We start from the raw sequence: 27,266 nt of genomic DNA on the forward strand, positions 1-27,266 counted from the left end.
GGTTCTGATCCTGGCTCTGAGAATCAAGTGTGCAAGTGATCACAACTCTTTGTGCCTGGGTCTTCTCATCTATAAAACAAAGATAATGGTATCTCCCTCCTAGGGTCACTGTGAGAATTTAAATGTAAAGTGTCCTAATAAATAAAGTACTTGCCACACAGTGAATGCTCAATAAATGGCAATCCTATCCTAACCAGGTCTGGACTCTTAGCTTAGTCTCCCTCATCACAGCAGGACTAGCACATCATGCTGACCAGGAGTCAGCCTTTTAGGCACCCATTTCCAACTTCTGGGCTTCTCCCATGCTCTCCAAGGATGGCAAGAACATCTCACAACCAAAGGCCTCCCTACTCGCAATCATTCAATATTGTAAACATTTTTATAACAAGCATTATGACCTGAACAACGATATAATGTTTCAAGGAATGTCTTCTTTGGGGCACTCCATAGACCAGTGATGAAGATACAAAACAGAATAAACATTAACATGTAGCAAGTGTCTACTATGTGGCAGAGAGAAATTCACTGAGAGGAATCAAAGAATGCTTTGTGGAGCTGGGCACTGAAGAATGGGGTCGGATGTAAGCCTGACATCTACTCGAAGAATGAGCAAGAAGGCGGTCTCTTCCCCCTCCCCCACTTTCCTTTGATTATAAAAATGTAGCTCAACTTAATCCTTGGAGCAGAGCTCCCTCACCTTCCCACTTGTATCCCTCACAAGCATCCTATAAATCTACTTCTTGCCTGTCAAAAAAAAAACACAGGGTACGGGAGGGCCAGTCAGACCAAGGGCCTTTTCGGAATACCTGGGTATACAAATTTACCCATGTTGAGGAGACTGAATGCCAAGAGGTGCATCTCAGCTCTTTCCACAGGGGCCACCACACCAAAATCCTAAGAAACTGCAGTGGAACCCCAAGCATTAGCCGTCTAGGCCAGTAGTTCTCAAATGAGGTGGGAGAGGGTGGAGTGATTTTGCCCCTCCCCCCTGGGGACATCTGGTAATATCTGTAGACATTTTTTTTTTTTTTTTGCGGTACGCAGGCCTCTCACTGTTGTGGCCTCTCCCGTTGCGGAGCACAGGCTAGGGACGCGCAGGCTCAGCGGCCATGGCTCATGGGCCTAGCCGCTCCGCAGCATGTGGGATCTTCCCGGACCGGGGCACGAACCCGTGTCCCCTGCATCAGCAGGCGGACTCTCAACCACTGCGCCACCAGGGAAGCCCTGTAGACATTTTTGATTGTCACACCTGGAGGGGGTGGGGGTGGGGTTGCTACTGTCACCTAGTGGGTAAAAGCCAAGGATGCCACTAAACATCCTACACCTTACAATGCCACTAAACATCCTAGTGGGTAAAAGCCAAGGATGCTACTAAACATCCTACAAGCACGGACCCCACAGCAAAGCATTATCTCACTGGAAATGTCAATAGTGCTGCTGTTGAGAAACCCTGCTTAAAAGAGAGCCATATCTAGGCAAGACTCCAGGGAAGGTCATCAGTTACAGCTACTTCAGCAAGAGCAGCCCCTCAGGCTAGAAAGTGATTTAGCTGGAACACCTCTGAGGTGAAGGAACACAGCAGGATTCCAAACAGACCTCTAATGTCCGTAGATGGGAGGACTCCATGGTGTATAATTTAGAGATGGGGAATTTAGATATGAAATAGAGGCCTTATCTGACTACCCTTTCTTTCCTCCTTTCCTTCCTTTTTCTTTCTTTTTATTTTTTCTCCCAGTTTTAACAAGATATAACTGACATACAACACTGTATTACTTTCAGGTGTACAACATGATTCTGTATTTGTATATATTGCAAAATGGTTGCCACAATAAGTTTAGTTAGCATCCATCACCTCACAGTTAATTTTTTTCTTGTGACTTTTTTAAGATCTACTTTAAAACATACAAAATATACAATACAGTATTGTTAACTAATGACCACTCTTCCTAAAAAGCCATCCAAGTCACTCTATCACATCACTGTATCACATCAATCGTGCACAGCACTTATCACAGCCGAAAAATAACTTATTTCCTCCTTTATTATCGTCTTTCCCCTCTGGAATGTAAGTTCTCCGAAAGCATGGCTTATTCTGTTCTCCGCTGTTTCCACAGCACCTTGACTGAATAACTCCTTATAAAGCAGTAAGCATTCAATAAATTTGACGAGCGAATGAGTTCTGACTTTTGATGGTTTCAGTGGTAAGAAAGGCATGCCTCGAATTCGAGGCATCCCGACCTCTCAGTTGAGGCCGGGGAGTCGAGACCCCAAGCACTCCGGAGACGCGAGCACGGAGTCCGAAATTCAAAAGTGCCGCCTCCAGAGAAGAGTTTTTAAAAGAAAGAAAAAAAAAAGGAATTGGAGTGTACCAACGCGAGGCGGGAGGGGGGCACTGGGATGAAGCAGAAGTACACCGTTTGGCCCGGAAGCTACGGGAGGGCCACGAGCGGTCCTACATCTGCCGGGGGGTTCAAACAATGCGTGGAGGCCGGATGCAGCTGCTCCGGGGAGGAACTGCGTGGCCAGCGACTGGCAGCCGGCTCCGGACGCGCCACTTTTGGCTGCAAGGGGCAGTGGGCGGGGTAACGTACACTTCGGCCCGTACCACTCGGGCCGGGAAGGGGGTCGCACAAAGAGCGGGCAACTGACACCTGGGGAAGAGGTTCGCGTCAGAGCACCCGAGCGGGAAAAGCGGGTCCAGGTCGAACCCCTCAGGAGGGCAAGGAACCTGTTAGGGTTCGCGACATTTCAGGCTGCACAGGCTGGTTTGTACTACTGTGCTGCCGGATAGGGGGGTCCAGGCTGGGACGTTAAGCAGGGCCGCAGCCGGGTTTATCTCACCAGAGCCATTGGGTCCAATGATGGCGGTGAACCTCTGAAATGGTCCGATAATCTGCCGACCCTTGTACGACTTAAAGTTCTCGATCTCAATCAGCTTCAGGAAACCCATGACCGTGGCGGCGCCGGCGGCTGTTAGAAAGGCCGCGCCGTACGCCCGCGAACTGGGATAGCCCGCGCGGGAAACACCGCAGTGCAGGCCGGGCGGACGGCAAACCTCGCGATAATAAGTCCAGGCCTAACGGGATTTTCGGCTTCCGGCGCGGGCGGGGCCTTCGGGCTGACGTGGAGGTTTTCTAGATCCGTTACCAGGGCGCGAGGTTACGACAGGCGTTTGGGCTCCTCCCCACTTTCTCGTCGCACGGCAACGCAAACCGCCGCTACACCCAACATAGTCTTGGAGGAGGCAGGCGGGGCCGGGAGGAATCTGCAGCTGTTGGGATGAGGGAAAACCTGAAGGAGCAGATCCTTGCGGAGACAAGCCAGGAGTCACAGCAGGATTATGCCCTCCAGGGCAAGAGGAAGGTGGGAGCTCGGCTGCGGCTTTTGCCTGGCCGGCGGGAAGGCTCAAACAAGAACGGGGTCGGGAATTGGAAGGACCCCAGGGAGCGGAGGGCTGTACAAGAAGGAGGGGCCAGCGGGAGGATTCCGTGTTAGAGTTCAGATCTTGCTGAGGGTGGAGTAGGGTTGGAAGTGGAGTGGGGTGGGGTTATAGGTGGGATGGGGTGTGAAGGGGGATGGGGCGTGGATGGAGATGAGGATACTCTGGAGCGACTGGGATACGGGCTGGGGAAAACTATGGCCAGAGGTACTGTCCCTATCCCCCGCCTCCCTCCTGTTTCTCCAAGCAGAGTTCAGAGACTGCCGCTATAGCTGCTATAGTCTTGGACCTGATGCTAGACCCAACCTGGAGCTTCAAAATTGGGACTCCTTGCTGAGAAAGATATTTTGTGTGAACCCCTGGGAGTCAGGGTCCCTAAGCCAATGCTCTCCACCTCTATCCTTCTTCCCTTCTCCCCACTTCATCTCTCTCTCTCCATGCCTCACCCCCATCTCATTCCCTCCTCTCCATCCCCCTCTGCCGTCCCTTGCTTCCTCCCTTCCTCTTCTCTCTCTGCCCTCCACCCCTATCAACCGCCCTGTTGCCCTCCTTCCTCTCTTCTGCCTCTGCCCCTGACTCTGCCCTTTCTGTCCCTTCCCCTCTGTTTCCCATGTTTCTATCCCTCTCCTCCATCCCCTCATCCCCCATCACTTTATACCTGCTTTTTACTAAGCCATGGCCTTAGCAGTCCAAGAGGCTGTCTGTGGAATCTTCCCCTTCAGTGTGACCTTATATTGTGGTGACAGATGGAATGAGTAGGCTGGCATTGGTGCTTAGACTTAGACATGAAAAGGGTCTGGTGGCTGCCACAGCCATTCCTGTAACTATTTTTTAAATGATGTCTGGAGGCTGGGAAGAGTCTTAAAGTCTTAGGACAAGTCCAGGAAAGTGAGAAAGCTTGGTTGATGCAATCTAGTAAATGAAGTTTAGTTGGGAGAAACAGTCATGATCAGGCTGAGGGGATAAAATGACCAAAGGACAGCAATCTCATATAATTGACAGGAACTACTGTTCCATTTAAGATGAAATGGAGCTTGGGGGGAAAAAAATCAAATTGGATCCCTACTTCTCACACCATATACAAAATGCAATTCCCAAATAGATTAAAAACTTAAATGAGAAAAGCAAAACTTTAGAAATTTTAGAAGAATATATAGGAGAATATCTTTATGACCTCAGGGGATTTCTTAAATAATAAAAACTTTTGAGCTTAAAGGAAAAGATTGGTAAATTTGACTACATTCAAATTCCTCCAAATTACAACATAAAGTGAAAAGATGGTAAGTGCACACAGAAAGCTTCTAAAGTATTGATACTGTTCTATTTTCTGGGTTCTGTGGAGGGTTCACAGGTGTTCATTTTGTTGTTATACTTCATAACTTACATGTGTTAACCATATTCTTTTGTGTGTATCAACTGTTACCATAAAATTATTATAAAATAATAATAAAGTGAAAAGACAAGCCACAAATTGGAGATATTTGCCACAGGTAAACTAAGAAATGATTAGTGTGTAGAATACAAAAGGAACTCCTAAAATTAATAGGAAAAGGACAAACTGATTTTTTTGAATGAGCAAAAGATATGAATGGGCACTTCACAGAAGAGAAAGAAAAATGGACAAAACACACATGAAAAGATGTTGCAACCTCATTAGCAATAAGGAAAATTCCAATTAAAACTGATAATTATAATTTTATACCCACAAGTTGGCAAAAATTAAAAAGTCTGTAATATCCAGTGTTGCTGAGGATGTGGAGTGGCTAGAGTTTTTATACACTATAGTGAAAGTATAAATTGGTACAATCTCCTTGGAAAACAACATTATCTCGTAAAGTTTAAATAGGCTTATGCCCTATGATCCAGCACTTCCGCTCCTAGGTATATGCTAGGGAAACTTTTCCACCTGTATATATGTCTCTTTTAATCTACAAGTTCTTTCTCTTTTCCTCTTGCAATTAAAAAATAAATAAACTGGGTTGTTTGTGCTGCTGGGTTGTTTGACTAGAGTCCTAGTCTCTCTTGAACCCAGTTCAGTCAGGCCCCACCAAAAATGTTCTAATCAAGGTCATCAGCAACCCTCCCCTTCAAATTAGTCAGTTCTCAGTCTTCATCTTACTTAACCCATCATCGGTTGCCCACTCTCTCCTCCCAAAAGCACTTTCTTCACTTGGCTTCTCAGGCATTCCCATTTTTTCTCCCACCTCACTGGCCACTCCTTAGCCTCCAGTGCTGGCTCCTCCTCTCCCTGTCTCCCCTGAGGCATTCTTAACTATCTACAGTCCCTTAGAGATCTCTCACTGCCTCATAGCTTTAAATTCCTTATATCAGTCAGGATGGGCTAAATTATGCTGAGGTGACAAACAACCTCAAAATCTCAGCAGCTATATGTGGAAGCTAATAAATACAACAAACTAGTAAATATGACATAAAAGAAGCAGACTTACAGACATTGAGAACAAACTAGTGGTTACCAGTGAGGGGTAGGGGCAATATAGGGGTGAGAGAGTGGGAGGTACAAACTACTGGGTGTAAGATAGGCACAAGGATGTATTGTACAACATGGGGAATATAGCCAATATTTTGTGATAACTGTAAATGGAAAGTAACCTTTAAAAAACTGTTTAAACGTGTGTGTGTGTGAGTTGTGAAAAAAAATAATATCTACTTCATAGAAATATTAAGAAGAATACTAGTAGGTCAAAAATAGTCAAATATCAGCATTTTTATATGGTGCAACCTAATAAATGAGTTACTAATACAACATGCTTATAATTGCATGTTTACAGTAAATACTCAGTAAATGTTAACTGTGATGACAATAAAAAAAAGAAAATCATAGGCTATATAAAGCTTAGTAAAAATATGTGCTACATAAGAACAAATTGTTTCTGACACAGGCCCTGAGAAAGCCTTAAGTGATCTATTTTTGTTTATTTTTAGTTTCAAGCTATGTTATGGGTGGGTGAGGTTGCTGGTTAACTAAATTCCAGTTAGGTAAGGTCTTGCTATACAGAAGCAGAATAATAAAATCATTTTTTAAAAACTGTTTAAAAAAAAAAAAACCTAAGGACAACCAATCCAAACAGCCACCTAGGCTTTCTCAAATAAAGCAAGCGCTTCAGCTATAGCCAATCAAATAATTTCCTTGCTTTCCATCTCTTCTCTTTAAAGATCTTTCCCTGAACTCTTCTTAACCACTTCTGGTTTGGCACTGCCCGGTTTGTTTTTTGCTCAGATAAACTCTTAAAAAATGTTTTTTTAAGTCTCAGCAGTTCATAAAAACAAAGATTTCTCACTCCTGCTTCTTGTCCACTGTGGGTTGGCTACATCTCTGCTCTGTCATCACTCCAGGACTGAGGCTGAAGGGGCAGCGCTCACCTGGGACATTGCCGGTCCCACAGCAGAGAGTGAAGAGAGAAAGTGGCTATAATGTAATGGCTCTTAGTTCTGCTTGGGAATGGCACATGTCAATTCTCACATTGCAGAGGGCAAAGCAGATCATGTGGCTAACCTTGAGGACAATAAGATAAGGATATAGAATCCTTCTGTAAGGAGGAACAGCAATTTTTTTTTTTTTTTTTTTTGGCCACATGGGGCTTCTGGGATCTTAATTCCCAACGAGGGAACAAGGGATCTAACCTGTGTCCCGTGCAGTGGAAGCACAGAGTCCTAACCACTGGACCACCAGGGAATTCCCAACAGCAAATCTTTTTGAACAATAACAAAATTTACCATACTATATGTATGCTATCAGTGGGTATCTAATCGACCTCTCAAACTCAACACTTCGAAACTGATCTCCAGATCCTCATCCCATTCTGTTCTCCCCACACAGACTATTCAGTTGATAGCAACTCCTCTGACTGCCCCAGCCAAAATCCTTCAAGTCATTCTTAACACTGCTCTCTCACAGCACATCCAACCCATCAGGAAGTTCTGTTGGCTCTGCCTTCAAAATATATCCAGAATCTGACCACTTCTTGCTACATCCACTGCTAACAACCTGGTGTGAGTCATCATCATCTCTTGCCTGAACGACTGTAATAGCCTCCTGTCTGGTCTCCCTGCCTCTAGTCTTGCCTCCCCTCCCCTCCAGTCTCTTCTTAACAGAGCAGCCAGAAAGATCCTTTAAAAATCAAAGACAGGACACATCACTCCCACTGCTCAAAATCCTCCAATGGCTGCCCATTTCTCTCAGAGTAGAAGCCGCAGCCTTTACAATGGTCTATAAAGTCCTACATGCTCTGCACCCCCCCACCCAATCTCTCTAATGTCATTTCCCACTCCTCCTTGCCTCCCTGCTGTCCCCTTGAACGTGTGCCTCTTCTGTCCACCTTAAGGCCTTTGCACTTGTTCCCTCGGCCTGCAGTGCTCTCCTAGTTATCTGTATAGGAGACTCTCTCACCTTCTTCAAGTATTTGCTCAAATATTACCTTCTCAGTTATGCCTCCCCTGATGTCCATATTTAAAATTGCAACACGCCCCCCACTTCCTTGGCACTTCCAATTCCCTTTATCCTGCTCTATATTTTTTCCTGAAGCACTTATTATCTTCTTACAAACTATTTAATGTACTCCCCACTAGAAAGTAACTTTCACAAGGACTCAGATTTTTGTCACTTTTGCTCCTTGATGTCTCCCAAATGCTTAAAGGATCATCTGACAGTAGGTACTCCATAAATATTTGTTAAATGATAGAATGAACATGGGTGAAAAAAGCAAGATGCAGAAGAATGCATACTGTGTGATATTCCATAAAATTCTGAGACAAGAAAATGTTTTAAAATATTGTTCAGGGAGTTACGCACACACAGTACATTAATGCATATTAGTAAGGGAATGGTAACATTTTGGATAGTGGTTATCTCTTAGGGTAAGGATGAGGGAGGAGAGACATAAGACCCTTCAATAGTATTGATCATTCACTATTTCTTAAGTTGGGGAGTTGGTTCATGGGTCTCTTTTATCATGCTTCCTAACTTACATATGGCTTATATATATATTCTCCTGTATACATCAAATATTTTAGTTACAAAATGGTTAAAAGAGAGAGAGAGAGAGAGACTGGAACTAGTTATACAAGGAGTTGAAGAATGGTGTTCCAAACAAAGGAACATGGTGTACAAAGGCCCTGAGGTGGGAACAGTTGTAGTGTTGGAGGACTTGATAGGAAGCCAGTGTGCCTGGAGCACCGTAAGCAAGGGATAGGGAGGCATGAGATGAACTGGAGAGGTGTGCAGGAACCAGATCTTGAAAGCCCACAGTAAGGAGTTTGGATCTGATTGTAAGTGCAGTAGGAAGCCAGTGGAGGATTTTAAGCAGGTGCAAGACTTGATCAGATTTAAGTTAGCAGAAGTGGTTTGGGCTGTGGCTTTGGCTGGCTCACGTGCCAGAACTGGGCCTCCCAAAACATGAAGGAACACAGGCAAATTTAAGCCCTCTAGCCTTTCATTTGACTGGAGAATAAGTAATAAAAATAAAGGGGGAGTGGTGGTGGCATTTACTGAAACGGGGAAAACTAAGTAGAACATAATGTAAAAGGGATGTTGTAAATGAGTTTGAGACTTGGAAAGGTGAGCAGGGGTCAGATCATGAAGACTCATAAATCTGGCAAAGGGGGTTGGACTTTATCTTGTAAACACTGGGGAACCATTTGCTTTAAAGCTGCCTTTAAGGGTTTTAAGCTGAGGCGTGCCATGGTCAGATTTGCTTTCAGAAAAATCACTTTGGTAGCCAAGGCAGAGAAAGAGGTAGAGAGCATAACACTAGAGCAAGGGAGGCCAGTAAGGCTCCTGGGAATACTGTCTGGCACCAGCTTGTGAGGCCTGAATTAGGGTGGTGACAGCAGAGATGGAGAACACAGATATGAAATATGTCAGGAAGTAAAATCAGTAGGAATCAATAACTGGTAAGATACTGTGGGGAGAATGGAATGGGGGTGGGGGTGTAGTCAAGGAGGATGGTTAGCACTGATTGGCCATTCACCTCACTCTTGCTCCAGATGTATAAGGTAGACCCACCACCACATCCCAAGGAGGTGGCAGCCATAGAGGCTAGAAGAAATCAAGACAAGGAGCAACAGAGCCAATTCTTCAATGTGTGGACCAGAGAAATGCGGGTGAGTGGGCAGCAAGGACTTTCTCTGGACCAGGGGCCACCTCACTCTTACACCTGGAGAGGAACATAGCAGTGCCCATCACAGCCCCTCCCTGATTCAAGCAGACTGTAGGGCTAGAAAGGAAGGAGGAGGGTGAAAAGGCACTCACCCCCACGTGTGGGAAGAGCCTGGGAAAGGGGACTGGGGGTGCAGGGGAAGAGACTGGGGTTAGAGGAGCCAGTGACAGCTGACTTCTCCAGTCAGCTCTGGGCCAAGTGGCCTGGTTCTCAAGAGACAGGCAAATGGAGCCGAAAGAAGTCTATAAAGAATATTTGGGGGCTTCCCTGGTGGCGCAGTGGTTAAGAATCTGCCTGCCAATGGAGGGGACATGGGTTTGAGCCCTGATCCGGGAAGATCCCACATGCCGCGGAGCAACTAAGCCCATGTGCCACAGCTACTGAGCCTGTGCTCTAGAGCCCATGCTCCACAACAAGATGCAATGAAGAGTAGCCCCCACTCGCCATAACTAGAGAAAGCTCACGCCCAGCAACGAAGACCCAATAGCCAATATTTTGTCAGCCATAAATAAATAAATAAATATATTAAAAAAGAAAAAAGAATATTTGGTATTGCATGCATATGCCTAAACTCTTTCTGGAAGGCTACATAAGAAACTGTTAACTGTTCCCTGGTGGTCCAGTGGCTAAGACTCTGTGCTCCCAATGCAGGGGGCCGGGGTTCGATCCCTGGTCAAGGAAATAGATCCCGCATGCCACAACTAAAAGATCCCATATACTGCAACGAAGATCCTGCGTGCTGCAACTAAGACCCAGTGCAGCCAAATAAATAATAAAATAAATAAATATATTTAAAAGAAAGAAACTGTTAACCAGCCTGAGGGACAGAGATGGGAGGGACACTTACTCTTCACTAAACTGTATTCCCTTTTGCACTATTTTGAAATGTTTTAAATGAATTATAATCAAAATAAAGAGAAAATATTGACAGTTTAAGAAAAAATAGATTGCTGGCTGGGTGGATGAGTGGTGTGACCGAGATCTAGTTGGTAAGCGTTTCCTCAGGGCCTGCTCTGTGCCAAGCACTGGGTTGGGCAGTAGGGATACAAAGCTGACTAAGGCCCAGTCTCTGGCATTAGCAGGCTCACAGTCTGGTGTAGGAGATAATCAATAGAGGCAAACTTCATTATAGTGTGGGCAGTGGGCCTTAGATTCTATAGGAGTAGCACCTGCTGGAGGGGTCAGGAAAGTGAAGTCTGAGCTGGTCTTAAGGGATGAATAGGAGTTTGGGTAAAGAGGGGAGGAAAGTGTTCCAAGTGGAGGGAGATGCTGGAGCAAAGGCTATCAGTATGAAACAGCCTAAGATGTGCAGGGAACTGTAAGCAGAGCTTCTGAGGGTGGGAGAGGGGAAGAGGGTGAGATGAGGCTGGAGACAGAGGAAGAGGATAGACCACTGAGGGACTTACAAATCATGCTGAGATGGTAGAACATTATCCAGTAGGTACTGGAGATCCTATAGGAGGATTTTGAAGCACGTAAATTCTGAGCAGTCTATGTTAGAGCATTCGAAGCCCACTGCTGGGCCCGTACCTTGATTTAACTCATTTCTTTGGGATCAGGTGGATGCTGAAGCCCTGAACAGCCAGGTGGAAGAGAAAAAGCTTAGGAAGGCAAAAAAGCAGAGCAAGGTGGCAGCTTATGGTAAAAGCCCAAGGCCAGGGACCAGCCAAAGAAGAAAAGCAAGGGCCGAGTGGGATAAGGCAGGGCAGTTCTGCTTCGGAGTGGGGCCTGAGGCCTGGGGTGTGGTAAGACAAACCAGATTGACCTTTGGGAACAGTGGCTGTGCTGAGTGGGCTCTGTCCCTCCCGTGGGGCCTTCTCCATGCCCCTACCCACCACCCCCAGGTACCAACCAGGTGCAATATGATGTGGTGGCTCAGATACTACAGAAGGAACAGGCAGAACGGACAGGTCGGCTGGCCAAGAAAATGCAAGTTTCGGAAGCAGAAGCAGCAGCTCAAGAAAAGGCGTGAACTTGACTTTTGGGATTCAGACCGACTCTGGAGGGAGTTTCCAGCTCATCTTGGTGACAATGATCCCCACTGGGGCCCAACCAGCCTGCAGTGCTTCTCTGGGGAAGATTTGGACAGGGCCATATGCCTGAGAATGCAGCAGGAAGAGTTCATGCACAGCCTGGAGAAGCCGCTGCAAGAGCAACAGCAAGCCAGAGTTGAGGAGAACTGTGCAGGTAAGCAGCGGGGCCCTCCAGGCTGTGACCTGAGGCCTAGTGGGGAGTCATCCTGAGCTGGATACAGCACCCAGAAGACCAGAACTGTGTGGGGAGGTCCAGTTACCCATAGGGGCTGATGCTGAAAGGTTAGACTGAGCAGGCCCCAACCTCCCTGACTTCCTTCATCAACTGACAGTATAGCCACTGATCCCCAATCAGCCTGGCACTCCATTACCTGGAGGCAGCACAGTGAAGACAAACCTAATGGCTCTGCTGCTTACTAGCTGGTTTGGGCAAATGAATTTTCCTCTCTGTGCTTCAGTTTCCTTATCTTTAAAATGAGGAAATGAATCCATACCACAAAGAGCTCGTATGAGAATGAAATGAGATACTGTAAGTAAAGCACAAGCGTCAGTGCTCAATAACCAGTAGCTATTATCAATATTACTATGACATCTGTGGCTATGTCCCCCTTTTCCATTAGAGTAAGCCTTTCACAGGCAAGGACCATCTCTTATCTACTCACACTGCTCACCTTTAAAACCACCCCTGTTATAGCACCCTGTTCTGTTATACCGCTTATCACAGAGGTAACTAAGTATCTGAAAGTATTTGTGGAATGTCTGTCTTCTCTCCAAAATGTCAGCTCACTGAAGATGAACCACATATCTCATTTCCACCCCTATATCCCAGTTGCCTAGTACATTGTCTGCCACAGTGTCAGGAGCTCAATAAATCATTGTTGAATGAACAATTGACCAAAGTAAACAAGAAAGGCACCCTACCCTCCAGGAACCCACAGAACCATGCCTTCCAGAAAATCAGTGTAGAGTAAGAGGAAAAGATACATGCACAAGTCATTTACCAGCACATATCTATACTTTAACGCTGCGTTAGGTACTATGAGCGATACTGTGATAGAAGTATATATAGGACACGGAGGAAACATCAATATGGGAGTGGTCAGTTCTCACAAAGGAAAGGAGGCAGGGTAGGGGGTTTGCACAGGCCCGCTGTCAGGAAGCAGTTTGGGAAAGTTGGGTACAATTTCGGCAAGGTAGAGAGTGGGAATGAGAAAAGGTCATTCTAGGCAGAGCAGGTAGCAAAAGGAAGAACTAACCTTTGCTGAGCACTTACTGTGTACCAGACACTGTGTCAAGCTTTCTACCATGTATTAACTCAATTTATCCTCACGACAACCCTATGAGGCAAGTACTAGTAGTATCCCTATCTTCGGTGAAGGAAACTGAAGAACAGAGATGTTAAATAACTTGCCCAAAATCATACAGCTAGTGGGTGATGGAGGCGGGAAGTGCGGGAAGTGAACTCAGGCAGGCTGGCTCCAGAGCCTGCACTCTTGACTGCTATGCCACACTTGCTGTCAGTCACCATGAGAAACTGGGAACTCAGAGGCCAAGGGAGAAGTTTCAGAGAGGGAGTCATCAATAACGTCAAATGCCCCAGAGAGGTTCAGATAGGAAAAGAATGAGACTTGAAAATGAGATTTGGTAAATGAGATTTGGAAATTAGGAGTATTTGGTGATTTTTGTCAGAACAGTTGCAGTGGAACCAGGGGCCAGCTGCCCAATGGCAGCAGGCAGGTTTACGAGAAGGTAGAGCAAGGCAACAGGGACAGCAGAATGCTGGGAGAGAGTCTGTGTAATGTCATGGAAGGAGCATGGGCTGATTCCTCGAGAGATCCGGATTCAAATCCCAACTTACTACTTGCTGGCTGTGTAACCTTGGGCATTTTACTTCACCTCTGGACCTCATCTGAAAAATGGGGCTTATCTTTCCTCTCTGGGTTGCTACGAAGAGTGAAATGAAACAAGGCACCCCTATCCTCCCTTCCCCCGCCCTCCAGTCTCTGAAATCTGTGTCCCTGTGCCTCTCCAGAGCCAACCCCTCAACCTATGCTCTGGACCCCATTCCCCCTGCCTCCCACACAGGCTGTGCTCCCTTAGGTACTCCCCGCTGGGTTCTCAACACTTGCCCTTCCACTGGCCCCTTCTGTGAAGGCTGTAAGCATGCTTGTGTCTAACCCTTCTTAGGAAAAAAACAAAAGTCTCCCTCCACTCTGTGATTCCTCTAGATGCTGTGAGCTAGCTGTTTTCCTTTACAACCATACTTTCTGAAAAATCTGCTTCCACTTGCTCTTTCCTTCTGAACTTTCCAGTCACACCTCAACCCCTGAGATTTCATTTCTCCCCACACAACTTCACTGACACTGCTCTTACTAAAATCAATGCCCTTTGTGTTATCAGGTACAAGAGGCTCTGTTCAGTCTTTTCTCCTTGACTGGGACTTTCTTGCTACACTTGACTATGATCACATCTTCCTTCTTGAACCTCTCTCTTCCTTGGCTTCTGTGACAGCACATTCTGCTTGTAGCTCTCCGATCATTCCTCCTCTGTCTGCCCTTTATGGATTCCTCTTCCTTCTACTTCTTCCTTCTTGAGACTCTGTCCCTGGCGCACTCCTTACCCTGCATACTTGCCTCAGGCACCCTCGGTCCTCATTCTGGTTTCAGCTAAAATGTCGCCACCTCTGTGCTGAGGACTCTTTACCTGCAGAATCAGATATCCAGGTGCCTGCGGACCACCTCCAACTCAGCTTCCTAAACAATTCATCAGTGCTCCCTAACCTGCTCTAAATTCTGTATCCTCTAGTTCCAGTGGTGGCCACACGATGCATGGAGTCATCCCAGCCAGGACCCTGGAAAGCATCCAAGTCTTTCTTCTCCCTTACTCCCTCATCCAATCCATCAAGTACTGCTGATGTAACCTCCATATATTTCCCCTCCATCCTTTCCATCACTGGCCTGGTTTGAGCCCTCCCAACTGGCCTACTGCCTTAGCCTCCAAGATGGCTTCCCTACATCAACTGTCTCCCACCAGCCTGACTGTCCTCTATACTGGCCACCAAAAGGAGCTTTCTAAAATGCAGATCTGTGTCACCCCCCTTACTTAAAATCCTTCCATGTTCCCCACCACCTTCAGGGTCAAGTTTTTAGTCCTTAGTCTGGCCCCTGTAGAGCTCCCTAGTCACTTGCATTTTATGCTCTAGGAAGAGCAGACTATTTGTAATTTAAGATACAGACCATGCTGTTTCTTGGCTTCCTTCATTCATTTGATAAATATTTACTGAGCACCCACTATGTGCCAGGCTCTGATGCAGGTGCTAGGGCATGGTAGTGGATAAAACAGACAAAAATCCCTGCTTTCACAAGGGTTACCTTCTAGTGAGGAGAGAGACAGGCAATAGACAAAAATAATTAAGTAAAATGTAGGGTATATTGGATGGTGACAAATGCTAGGGAGAAAAATAAATCAGAGAAGGAGGATAAATGTTGGGGGCAGGCAGGTGGCAATTTTAGGTAGGAGAGACAGAAGGCCTCACTGAGGCGGTAACATTTGAGCAAAGACCTGAGGGAGGCAAAAGAGCATGAGACAAGAGCAACGTTTATTGCAAATCCCTGAGGCAGGAACGTCTGGCATGTTCTAGAAACAGCAAGGAGACTGGTGTGGCTGGATTGAAGCAAAGTTTCAATACATTTGCTCATGCTGTGCTTGCAGCCTGGAATGCCCTTTGCCCTTTCTGACTATATGCAACATGTATTTCAAGGATCACCTCCTCCTGGAAGCCTTCCTCTCACCCAAAGCTCTCTTAATGCCCTACATACATCTCTGTCATTGCCCTTACCACATTGTGGTATGATGATCTACATTTGATCCATCTCCTCCATTAGACAAGGAACTCTCTGAGGACAGGATCTAATTCATTGGTATCCTCAGAACCCAACACATGGCCCTTAGACTGAGGCTCAGAGATGAAATGATTTCCCCAAGGTCACACAGCCCAGAAGCAACAGAGCTGCATTGAGACTCTGGTCCATTGGAGGCATCTTTCAGTGAGGGACCTGAGAAATTCTTGTTGCTGTCACTTTGGTTATCCCTGGCCCCAAAGAGTACCTCCTTCCACACATCCCTCCAATGAGGACATTACCCCCTTCCGAAACATACATACACATACATCCACAAAGCTTGCTGAACAAATGGCTGAATGAGTGAACCAGAAATGCAGCAAGCCAGTACAGTGCCCTGACCATATTTCTCTGTGTAGATATGCTCAGTGAACAGCTGCGCCTAGCCATGGACTTGCAGGCCACCCAGCTGGCCAAGCTGGAGGACTGCTGCCACAAGGCCATAATGTCTGCCATGGCCAACGCCAACAAGGCCCAGGTACGTATGGCCAGAGCCATCCAGTGCACCCGGCTCTCCCCAGTCCCCTGAACAAAGTCCTGGGGAACCTCAGCCACATCTTTCCCCTCACAACCCTTCTTGAATCAACACCAGCCCTCTCATCTACCTGAGGATTTCCCCCTTCACCCAAGGGCCCTCTTAGGGCAGACGGTCCCCTTCCCCACCTCCAGACTCAGGATGACCTGAGAACAGAACACTGCCCTCCCTTCCCCAGCCTCTTAGTCTAAGGGCTTCCAGAGGGCAGGGGAGTTCCCTGCCCATTTCACCCCTTCCCCCACCTTAAGTCACTCAAAGGCCATGCAGTATCTGTTCCTTCTCTCCCTGAGATGGAGGAGAGTAGGGCCATGTCTCCCCCTCCCCTGTGACTGAGAGTTCCCTGAGGTTGGGCATCCAAATGCTCACATTCGGGGGCCCCACCAGGTAGCTAAGATGGCTAAGCAGCAGCGCCGTGAGCATCAGCACCAACAGGAGGACAACCTCATGGAGAACCAAAACCAGATCACAAGTGAAGTACTGACTGAGAACCCCCAGGTCGCCCAAAACCCTATGGCTCCCCACAGGGTCCTGCCCTATTGCTGGAAGGGCGTGGTTCTAGAGCAGAGAGCTGCCATCAGGAAAGTACAGGAGGTGCAACACCATGAAAAGGAGGCACAGCGCCAGACCGAACAAGCACTGGATACCAAATGGGAAAGCCAGCCCATGTGCTTGGCCCAGGCAGCAATGGAGCTAGAAGAGCAGGAGAGGGAGCTGTGTGCTGAATTTCGGAGGGTACTAGGCTCCTTCAACCAGCAGCTGGCTAAGGAGCAAAAAGACCAGTGAGTTCTAGGGGGTGGCAGCAGGGATGAATGCCAAGGGAGGGTGGAGACGGATGGCAAGGGCCAGGGAGAGAGGGAAGGCTCATCACCTGAGGCCTCTGGATTTCTATCTGAATTCAATAATCTACACCAATCAACCTACAGCCCAATATCACTTGCAATTCAACACCAGCAGCCGCTGAGCTCTGGATGGTCATCTCTCCCTCCTCCATCAATCAAGCTCACAGAGGCTGAGTCAAGAGAGGAAGATGATCCATTTCCCAGTGGGAGAGCTGAGCCAGCACCCCCACCTTTGACCCTAGGTAATAAATTTATTCACTAAAATCAAGGCCACGTGTTGTAATAGGACACAAAAGGTGTGAGGTACTGCCTTTCCCGCCCCACCCCTGGGCTCTGAGCATGCAACCCTGTCAGAGTCTTCACCCATTCACCTTTCTTCCCCATGCCAGTTCCCCCAGCACACAGTGCTGCTCGCTCCCCTGTGAGAAAGAGACTTTATTAGGCACGAAGGGTGACTGGTGGGCAGAGGTTACAAAATGGCTACTGGGCTTCCTCCCAAGCTGGAGTAGAGTACTCCAGGAAAAGGAGGGACAGAGGAGCCTGTGTTTTCTCTGCCTTCCCCCTTCAAGGCTGCATGCGGATGGCCCCATCCAGCCGGATGACCTCTCCATTGAGGAATGGGTTCTCGATGATGGCCTGTACCAGATGAGCATACTCAGCAGAGTCACCCAGTCGGCTGGGGAAGGGCACCTGGCTGGCCAGGAAGTTGCGCACTTTATCTGGGAGGGTGGTCAACAGCGGAGTGCCAAATAGGCCTAGACAAGACAATCAGAGTCAGAGACCCACCCTCGCTTTCATATTTACCTGGTCCCTCCTCACCTTAACCCTACTTGTGGTGCTTCCTTATGCCCAGAGATAGAAGGCTGCTGCTGTTTAGATGGTAAATACCTTCCCCTCTCAATTGCCCACAGATCCCATCCAATCCCAGGTGTGGCAGGGAGGGGATATGTCTACCTGGAGCAATGGTCATCACCCGGATGCCCATGGGAGCCAGATCCCGAGCAATGGGCAGTGTCATGCCCACTATGCCCCCCTTGGAAGCAGAGTATGCAGCTTGTCCAACCTGGAGAAGGAGTGGAGGTCACAGGGGGAAGGGGCCCCAACAAGTCACCAAGGCACAAGCCTTGCCCCTACTCACACACCTGGCCCTCAAAGGCAGCTACACTGGCTGTGTTGATGATGACCCCACGTTGGCCTCCCTGGTCTGGTTCATTCTGGCCCATCTCACCAGCTACCAGGCGGATCACATTGAAGGTGCCTATGAGATTCACCTGGAGGACCAGTAGAAACATGGTGTAGGACCTAAAGCAGAAGCAGTCTTTTGTCCCCTAAAAGCTTTGGGGACACCCACAGCCAAATACTTCTTACTACTACCCCTGGAGAACCTCTAAGGCCTTACATTGAGAACTCGCTGAAAGTCCTCCAAGGTATGGGCCTGGCTCTTCTTTAAGTTGTATGTCTTGCTGGCCACTGCAATGCCTGCACAGTTGACTGCCACATCCACACGGCCAAACTTTTCTTTTGCTAGAGTCAGGGCTGCTTGCACGTCCTTCTCTGAGGTCACCTTCAAAGGGAGAAGTGGAGAAGGTATTCATCTCCCATCACACACATACCACTAAATCTTGAGGAGGGGAGGGCAAGGCAGGTTCACTCTTTGAGTGACAAGAGAATTGTGTAAGCAAGGGAGAGGCCAGGAGAAAGAAAACTCAAGAGTGGGACAAAGGTGAAAATGTTAGGTAATACAGAGCAGTGTTTCAAAACATTTTTGAAATCCATACCCTCTTCTGATAAATTCACATACCCCTGGAGATTCTCAACTGCTGTGGATCAGAGAAGTTTTGAGAATTATTGATATGAAGATAAACTAGCTTTTTTGTACCCGTACCTGCTAAGATAATTTCGTCAAGCTTTACTTCCTGTAGTTTGTTTCATGAAAAGTTTTTTGACTTTGTAAATATAAAATTACAGGGCACAATATGCATTTTCAAACTATACATACTTCCTTGAAGAGATTCTGATATGGCCAATTCCCAACCCCTCCGTTGTGAAACCCAGCTTTAGAAATTCCTTACCGCAGGCGTTTTGAAAATGGCTCAGGCCAAAAGGGAAAAGGAGATGGGTCCACTGCCCACATAGACGGTACCCTTATGAAAAGGGACCCCATGGGAGAGGTGAGGTAATCCCACTTACGTCCGCTGGGGCAAAGGCGCAGTTCTTCCCTAACTTCTTGGCCTGGGTCTCCCCATCCGAGTTGGGCAGGTCGAGAAGTACAGCAGTGGCCCCCTGCCCCACCAGTCGCTCCGCCGTGGCCAAGCCGAGGCCCGAGGCTCCACCGGTTATTACGGCGACCAGACCCTGTGAAGAGGGGCACGGTCAACAACTATACTGTACAGACCACCCCCACCCTTGCATCTGCCCATTTTCCAGGCTTCTGCGAGGGAGGCTCCTGGTCACCCCTGCGGTTTGACCCAGATGTGCCTCCTCACTTTAACGATGGGACCTCTGGGTGTCTCATACCCCAGAAGCCCATCCAGACACCCCGCATGCACGTGCCCCAGAGAGTTGACCTTCACCTCCCGAGGCCAACCGCCGCAACAGCAGGCCTCGATAAGAGTAACCCTTTCTGCCAGCACCGACCTCTCCCCCCTAGTTCTACGGCCGCGCCGTCCCAGCAGGTGCAGCGGGGCAAGAAGCAGGGACGAAGACCCGGTTACCTTCACGCTCCGACACGCAGCAGCCATCTTGCGCCGGCCTCTCTACAAGCAGGACTGCCGGGCGCTCGCTGGTTGGCCGAGGCAGAGCCGCGGGGCGGGGCCGGCGAGACTGGCTGTCCGCGGCTAAGGACAAACGGCGAGTGCCGGCGGCTAGCGTCCAAGACCCGAGAGCAGGCCCAGGCAAGGTCCCGGCCGAGAGTTATTTCACCCGGGGGAGAAAACAACGAGTAGCAGCATCGCACCACCACAACCTCCGGCCTTTGGGCAGACGGCCAGCTCCGCTGGGGGGAGGGGGACAGGAGATTGAGCATGTGTACCTTACTCCTAGGAAAAAGCCTCCATTCAACATTCATATGTTTATATCTGAGAGACTCCTATATGCCGGGCTCTGTGCGGGGCACTGGGGATAACCAGAGGAATAATAAAAGGTTCATGCCTTACGAGAGGGAAGTTGGAAAAAGTTCAATTGGAAAAAGAGATAATTACAGTACAGACACACGAAGGAAGGGACAAAGAACCAGATTCTAGAACCCAGACATGGATATCCAAAGATGGAGATTCTGAGAGCCATGTACAGAGAAACATGTCGAGGAAGAGATTGAGAGGAACAGAGATGACCGACAGATTCTCAGAGATATGGATGTGGGGAGCCATTAAGAGAGAAGCTAGGAGACAGACATTCTGAGACAGCTGCTGAGAAGCACAAACCCAAAGAGGCATAAACAGAGAAGCCAAAAACATCTTTCATCAGGTCAGCCTTTGCTACTGTCTTTTTTGTCTAACCTATTTTAAACCCCAAAGCCCAGATGAGATTGGAAACATTTCAGATTGGACCTCAACGAGAGACTGTCATTTAAGACCCAGAACATCCTAGAACATCTTTTAACCAGTATCCCAATTAGAATCCTGAGCCCACCTAATCTATCTAATCTGATTTCTTTCTATGGAAGTATACTTCTCCCCAAACCAAGGTCTTCAGACCATAACCTTAGTCTACATTTTCAGCCTCATTCGGTTGTATGTTTAATCTATCTGAAATATCTCCCTTTGTGTTTTCCCATCCAGGAAGACTTCCCTCTGGGCCTCCTAAATGTTGACCACCGCCACACTCATGGTCACTACACCATATTCATCAAAGGATTTACTACCAGATTCACAATCTTTCTAACAACATGAAGCCCCCCAGCAGTCTATAGCACTCTTCACTGAGCCCAGTATGCTCCAACCACAGTGCCCTCTTTGTGTTCTTCTTTGTTTGTTTTTTAATTTTTATTGGAGTATAGTTGATTTACAATGTTGCGTTAGTTTCAGGTGTACAGCAAAGTGAATCAGTTACACATATACATATATCCACTGTTTTTTTAGATTCTTTTCTCATATTGGCCATTACAGAGTATTGAGTAGAGTTCCCTGTGCTGTACAGTAGGTTCTTATTATTTATCTATTTTATATATAGTAAGTAGTGTGTATATGTTAATCCCAATCTCCCAATTTATCCCTCCCCCCTGTGTTATCTTTGAATTAGCTATTCCCTCTGTTTGGAATGCTCTCCCCTGATCTTTGCATGACTGTATTTGTTGCTGTTGTTGTTGTTGTTGTTTGGTCATTCAGAGCTAAGCTTAAATGTCACCTCCCCTCCCGGAACTCTCAAGCTGTAAACCACCTAGTTACTATCCCATTGGCTTGGAAGATGTCATCAAGAGGACGTGACCTGGGCTTCCCTGGTGGCGCAGTGGTTGAGAGTCTGCCTGCCGATGCAGTGGATGCGGGTTCGTGCCCTGGTCTGGGAGGATCCCACATGCCGCGGAGCGGCTGGGCCCGTGAGCCATGGCCGCTGAGCCTGTGCGTCCGGAGCCTGTGCTCCTCAACGGGAGGGGCCGCAACGGTGAGAGGCCCGCGTACCGCAAAAAAAAAAAAAAAAAAAAAAAAAGACTTATTTAATAAAGAGATCTGCATTCCTTAGGACTTATGCTTAGACATATTAAAAAGAGGACGTGACCTCTGGTTGACCACAGAGCTGGACCCAGGCATTGGGAGACTCCTTACCCCCTGCTCTGTCCTTGGAATAGATCCACCATTCCCACAGGTGGAACTGTTTTAAGGACACAGTCTTGAAAGAGTAAGGTGTTGAGACCATCTGGACTGAATACATGACTGAACCCCCTTAACGCCTCTATATAAACTTTTAAGATTCTGGCAGGTGGGTGTGGAGATCTACTCGCCTTTCGGCCACCCAAAACAAACCTTGGAAGTTCCCTTGCTCATTAAATCTGCCACCTACCAATGCGGAGTGGTCTGCCTCTTTCTTCAGTTTCTCCTTGCCCTCCCTGTTCAGGGGCCAGTTTTTGAATCAACACATTGCATGTTTGAATTCTCTGCATAGCACTTACAGGCCCATCATCTTTTTTCCAAACTTGGGGCCAGATATGCTTTGGAATTCAGAATTTTTTCAATTTTAGAAAGGAAGACATGTACCCTATATTACATAACTCTATATACCGCATATAGTCTATATTACATAACTACTTAGAAAGGTCTGGAGCATCACTTATAATTGAACATTAATTTCTAGAGTCAAAAGTATGAAAATTCACACTGAGTGACTCAAGACTACAAATAACGTCATGCTACTTCAGATCAGGTTTTGTCACCTAACGAGTTTGGGCTCCAAAGTATGAAAAAACAACCTATACTTTTCAGAAGTTTTGGCATTGTGGAATTGTGCCTCAGAGGCTTTTGAGTCTTGTCTAACCTGGCCTCGTCTGTGTGTGTATTTGTGTTGTTCTCCCTGTGCTGGAAGGTAAACCCCATGGCAGCAGGGTCTTGTCCTGCTGGTTTACCTCTTGGCTACCTAATGCCAAGAACACTGCCTAGCGTGTACTAGACACTCAATACAAATGAAGGAATGAATCAATCAATCGATCAGCCAATCTTGGAAGAATTTGCTGGCCCAACTTCATGATTCTTTCATCTGCTCAGCTCCAGGGACTTTCACCTCCTCTCTACTTTAACCACCTCTGTCTAAACCGCATTATTAACCTTGTCATGCCCTGGAATGACTCCCCCACATCTACACACCACTGTCTCTCACTCGGACCGTGTTCTCCCTGTCACCTCAGGTCTCCTTCTCTCCACCACTTCTTTTATCTCCTTGAACCCTGTTGATCTGTGGACCTTTCTATTTTCTCCAGCCCAGCAGCCTCTTCCTACTTTTCTTCTGGACAGTGTAGACCCTCTCTCATTCCTCCTCTCTCTTTACCATTCTCACCAGTGCCCTCAACCCATTTACCCCTTGGCATTCTACCAATTCACCTCCTTGACTTTTCAACAAAGGCTCTGAAGCCAGAGGTCTGGGTTTGAATCTCAGCTTCATCATTTACTAGCTGGATGACCTTGGGCAAGCTACTTTACTGTTGTGCCTCATTATCCTCTTCCATAAAATGAGTGTAATCAAAGCACCTCCCTCGTAGGGTTGTTAGGAATAAATGAGTTAACAACTACATAAGGAAAAGAAAAAGGTACTTAAAACAGTACAGGGCCTTTAGGAAGAGCTATGTAAATGTTAGCTACTGTTACTCTTCAGAGCAGTGTCTCTTAGCCTTTTTTATGCTAAGAACACTTCTGGCAATCTGGTGAAGTCTAAGGAACCCCTTCCCAGAATAATGCATGCATGAGATAAATAAAGATTACAAAAGAAATACTATTACCAAAATAAGAAAGACATCTGTAATGTAGTTATATAAGTGCTTCTTTATTAATACATTAAATACCAAACTCTATCAACAGGTCTAGTGACTACCATGATTTCAAATAGTGATGTAATTTTGAGAGATCTGCAACAGCCATGATATGCTATGAAAATCTGATTTCTATTGGTTACAAAGCCACGGGTACTGCTAATACTACTGTAGTTCGTTACCCACATGCCCTAGAAGGACATGCTATATATCTGTTGGTGATAGTGAAAATAAAGATGCAATTCCCACTCCCACCTCCAAGTCCATGGGCTCCTTGAATTCTCTCTACAGACACTGAAAGGGCTGTGGACCCTGGGTTAAGAACTACTGCATTTAAAGCAAACAGAGGCTATTGGGTGAACACTTCCTCTCTTTTCACCTCCAACCTTGTCTCTACCCACACTCTTCTTTCCTTGGGTCTCAGAGAAGAGAGGTCCTGTCTGAGGCTTGCCCTTCCCACTGGGCTCTGGATCCCAACCCCTCCCACTTCCTTGGGGATTTGTGCCATTGAGCATCCCCTCTCTTATTGTTCGCGCCTCTGTCTGAAGATAATTAGAAAATAGGGAACAGGACTTCCCTGGTGGTCCAGTGGTTAAGACTCCACGCTTCCACTGCAGGGGCATGGGTTCGATCCCTGGTCGGGGAGCTAAGATCCCACGTGCTGCACCACATGGCGCCGCCAAAAAAAAAAAAAAAAAAAAAGGAAACAGCGCAAACTCAACTTTTGCACACACTCATCAGTTAGGGTGCATGAGGGCCAGAGGTGAGCAAAGAGTCATGTCAGGGATACCAGAACCAGCAACATCCAGCATTACCCAGGGGGTATTAGCTCTACCAGGAGGTGAGCGAAGAACAACAGTGGTCTTCACTCCTGGGAGATAAAAACCACAGGATAACCCATTTAACCCTCGTGGGTGCCTGCAGTTATCCCTGCAAAGGCAGAGCTGCACTAGCTCCGACTCTGAGGTGACATTGGCAAATATAAAGGCCCCCAGCTGATGAGTATGGAGAGCATCTGAAGGTGTGCCTGTAATTTCCGAGTGAGTTGGGGCACAATTCAAATGAATGGCTTAAATTCTGAAGGAGTGTGTGGGATGTGAGAATGACTGTGATGTTTATCTGAGAGCATGCTGAGGACGCATGCTAGCTGAGTGTTTATCATTTGAAGAAATGGGTCTGATGTCTAAATGAGCCTGTTTGATGCCAGCCTAAGGTCATGATGACTTTACCTGTGCCCAAATCAATGGTCATTGTTCAGCCTTTGTGTAATCAGGACTTTCTGGCTGCATCTGACATGGTCGATCACTTCCCTCTCCTAGAAACCACCCCTTGGCTTCCATGACACCTCACTTTCCTGGTTCCTCCTGCTTCTTCTTGGCCTTCTGCCTGAGTTCCTTTTCTGGGGAGCTCATCCATCTCCTGGTTTCAATATCGCCTCTCTGCTGAAGACTTCCTAATCTCCAGGCTTACCTTTTCCACCGAATTTCAGAATGAGATAGCCAATTATTTGCTGGCCCCCTACACCAGATGTCCCTTAGGCACCTCCAACACATGTCCTAAACTAAACTCAGTCCTTGCCTCCAACATTTGTTCTATCTCAGTTGGTAGCAATACCATCTTTCCAGACTCCAAAGCTGGACGCTGGGAATGATGCCCTCTTCACTCCATCTAATCAATTGCCAAATCCTGTTGATCTAACTCCTACATACATCTTAAATCTGGCACTTCCTCTCTCCCATCTTCCGACTATCACTGTCCAAAATCTCTTGCCTGTACTATTATAACTAGTGAGATCCCACTGTTGTCACTCTTAAAAGGATCCTCCAAGAAGCCAGAAGAAACCTCTTCCTAAAATTAAAATTTTATTATGTTACCCCCTCCTTGCTTTAAACCCTTTGAGTGGTTCTCCCCCACTTTTAGGGCTCTCCATAAGTTGCTGCATTCTGACTATCTGACTTCAGCCTGTATAACACTGTACTTTCCAGCAATGACGAGTGACTTGATACCCCCCACAGTAGTACTGCCAGATGAGATACAAGATGCTCAGTAATGAAATTTGAATTTCACATAAACAAAAAATAATTTTTAGCATAAGTATCTCCCATGCAATATTTGAGACATACGTATACTAATATTATTTGTTAATAATTAAAATTATTTGTTATTTATCTGAAATTCATATCTGAGTGGGAATCCTCTATTTTTAGTTGCTAAATATGGCACCCCTACCCCACAGATAACCTCCAGGATGGTGAGATATTCCTCTTCAGGCTCCCACGGCTCTCTATGCCCACCTCTGAACCAATACAATACTTAACACTCCTGAGAGATCAGGGATGTATTCTTATCTCTTTATCCTTCATTTGCCATACAGGGCCTGGCACAGAACAGACGGCAGTTTGCTGAGTGAATGAATGCATATGTGTGACATCCCAATAAACCTGCATCATTTGGTGGAATCGATGTGTTGTGATCAGTACACAGCATCAGTTCCACTTGTAGCTACCTTCCCTTCACAGACTTGGAAGAATTACCTCATGGTTTACATATCCACCCAGCAGGCGAGCTAAAAAGCTGGGAGTCATCTGCAGGCTTAGTGAAGCCATCACATGACCAGTTGGGTTTGTTTTTTGTTTGTTTGGAGGAGAGGAGTGGGAGGGAGACAACAGTATTCTGGCAATATGGAGGTCGAGGAAGGCAAAGAGGACGGGAGCAAGGGAGAAAGTGGGGAAGGAAGGGAAAGGGATGTGGACAGCCGGTGGGAAGGCAGGAAAGCGAGCAAGTACGCATGAAGAACCAGGAGAACCAGGAGCCAGCTGGCGCCGGAGCGAGCAGTGACAGCCGCCGCCCGCAGGGGGCGGGAGCCGGGAGGAGGGAGGCTCCGGCAATGCGGGTGGAAGCGTTCTTCTCCCTCCGGGCTCCTCATCATCCCTCCTCCAGGCGGCGCGGAACACCCCCGCCCCACTCCTGGTCAGAGGCGAACACAGGGGCTGGCCCTCACAGGGGCTGGCCCTCTCAGGGCCTCCCAGCTCTCCAGCTAAGGACTTAGACTAGTTTCTCCAACAACTCTGCCGGCCCCCAAATCCCCTCCGCGCCCGCCCGGGTCGAGTTAGGAAAGACTCGGAACAGAATAAAGGGTGTGAGGGAGATGAGTCAGCCCGGGCGGGGCGGCAGTGCCAGTGAAACCCCCGCCAGTGTGACTGGGCGACACCCAGAAGTGGGGGGCCCGCGGGGGCAGGGGTGTCCATTCCGGGTGCGAGACTTTAGAGGCCCTATCTGTGATAAGTCTTGACCATGCACCCACTGAAGGGGCGGCTGGAGGCTGTGGGATCTGGGTCGAGTCTTCTTCGTCTTCCGGCCTCAGTTTCCTCCGCAATCAAGTGGGAATACGAATACTCGCTTTATCCTAGTGTATCATGTCTGGTATAAAAGGTGTCAGTCAATAGTAACTGTCGTGCTTAGTGCTTGTGCCCTCCACCCTAGGCCACCTGCGCCATGTGAGACTGTCCCATTGGCGGGGATATGGGACACAGTGGGGGAGACCCTGATCCGTCGGCACAGGTAGCCCAAAGGTGGCTCAGGCCCCCAAAGAGACTGGCGAAGGGGCTCGTTAGGAGGGAACCCAAAGAGTCCAGCGAAGGGGATCGGCAGGGGACAAGTTCCCCTTTTATTTCTGCCACTCCCAGGTGGGGAAGAAGAGTCGCCTGCTCTGGAACCAAGTACTGGATGGCGATGTACAGGCTGCACCCACTCTAAGCAAGTGAACAGATTCAATATGCTTGTTACTCATTCTTTTTCTTTATTAGAGGGGCTGCTAGCTAAACGGAAGGATTCACACTAAGATTCCAATACGGGGCTGTCCTATAGTCCTGACTGAGTGTGGGAAGACCGGAC

The 27,266-nt window shown here is 47.5% G+C and overlaps 3 protein-coding genes and 1 long non-coding RNA gene across 7 annotated transcripts in view; 2 read left to right on the top strand and 2 right to left on the bottom strand.

Moving 5' to 3' along the window:
- Positions 1 to 3,048, bottom strand: part of SMC1A (structural maintenance of chromosomes 1A) — a 32,183-nt gene extending 29,135 nt beyond the window's left edge. Inside the window, exon 1 of one of the 4 annotated variants that reach the window (XM_004286292.4) lies at positions 2,842 to 3,047. In XM_004286292.4, the coding sequence (XP_004286340.1) occupies positions 2,842 to 2,950 (109 nt within the window). In that variant the 5' untranslated portion in view covers positions 2,951 to 3,047. Of the gene's footprint in view, positions 1 to 2,841 lie in introns of all 4 variants that reach the window. The other 3 variants (XM_049704579.1, XM_033417460.2, XM_033417459.2) reach the window with 3 other exon arrangements.
- The window catches only part of LOC125963005 (uncharacterized), a 406,444-nt gene that overhangs the window by 358,163 nt on the left and 21,015 nt on the right, over positions 1 to 27,266 (top strand). The window lies entirely within an intron of this gene.
- Positions 3,086 to 17,297, top strand: RIBC1 (RIB43A domain with coiled-coils 1). The gene is given in 8 exon segments (XM_004286293.3): positions 3,086 to 3,363; positions 9,443 to 9,559; positions 11,175 to 11,256; positions 11,460 to 11,547; positions 11,549 to 11,802; positions 15,907 to 16,025; positions 16,467 to 16,861; positions 16,956 to 17,297. Coding segments are annotated over 8 exon segments (1,227 nt in total). The 5' UTR covers positions 3,086 to 3,279; the 3' UTR covers positions 17,044 to 17,297.
- HSD17B10 (hydroxysteroid 17-beta dehydrogenase 10) lies at positions 17,339 to 19,779 on the bottom strand. The gene is made up of 6 exons (XM_004286294.4): positions 19,636 to 19,779; positions 19,112 to 19,276; positions 18,321 to 18,485; positions 18,064 to 18,192; positions 17,876 to 17,984; positions 17,339 to 17,676 (listed from the first exon to the last, which is right to left on the bottom strand). Exons 1-6 carry the CDS (start codon positions 19,660 to 19,662, stop codon positions 17,486 to 17,488), a joined length of 786 nt encoding a protein of 261 aa, XP_004286342.1. The 5' UTR covers positions 19,663 to 19,779; the 3' UTR covers positions 17,339 to 17,485.

Source organism: Orcinus orca, chromosome X (assembly GCF_937001465.1).
Source record: "Orcinus orca chromosome X, mOrcOrc1.1, whole genome shotgun sequence".
In the NCBI taxonomy this organism is placed as follows: domain Eukaryota; kingdom Metazoa; phylum Chordata; class Mammalia; order Artiodactyla; family Delphinidae; genus Orcinus; species Orcinus orca.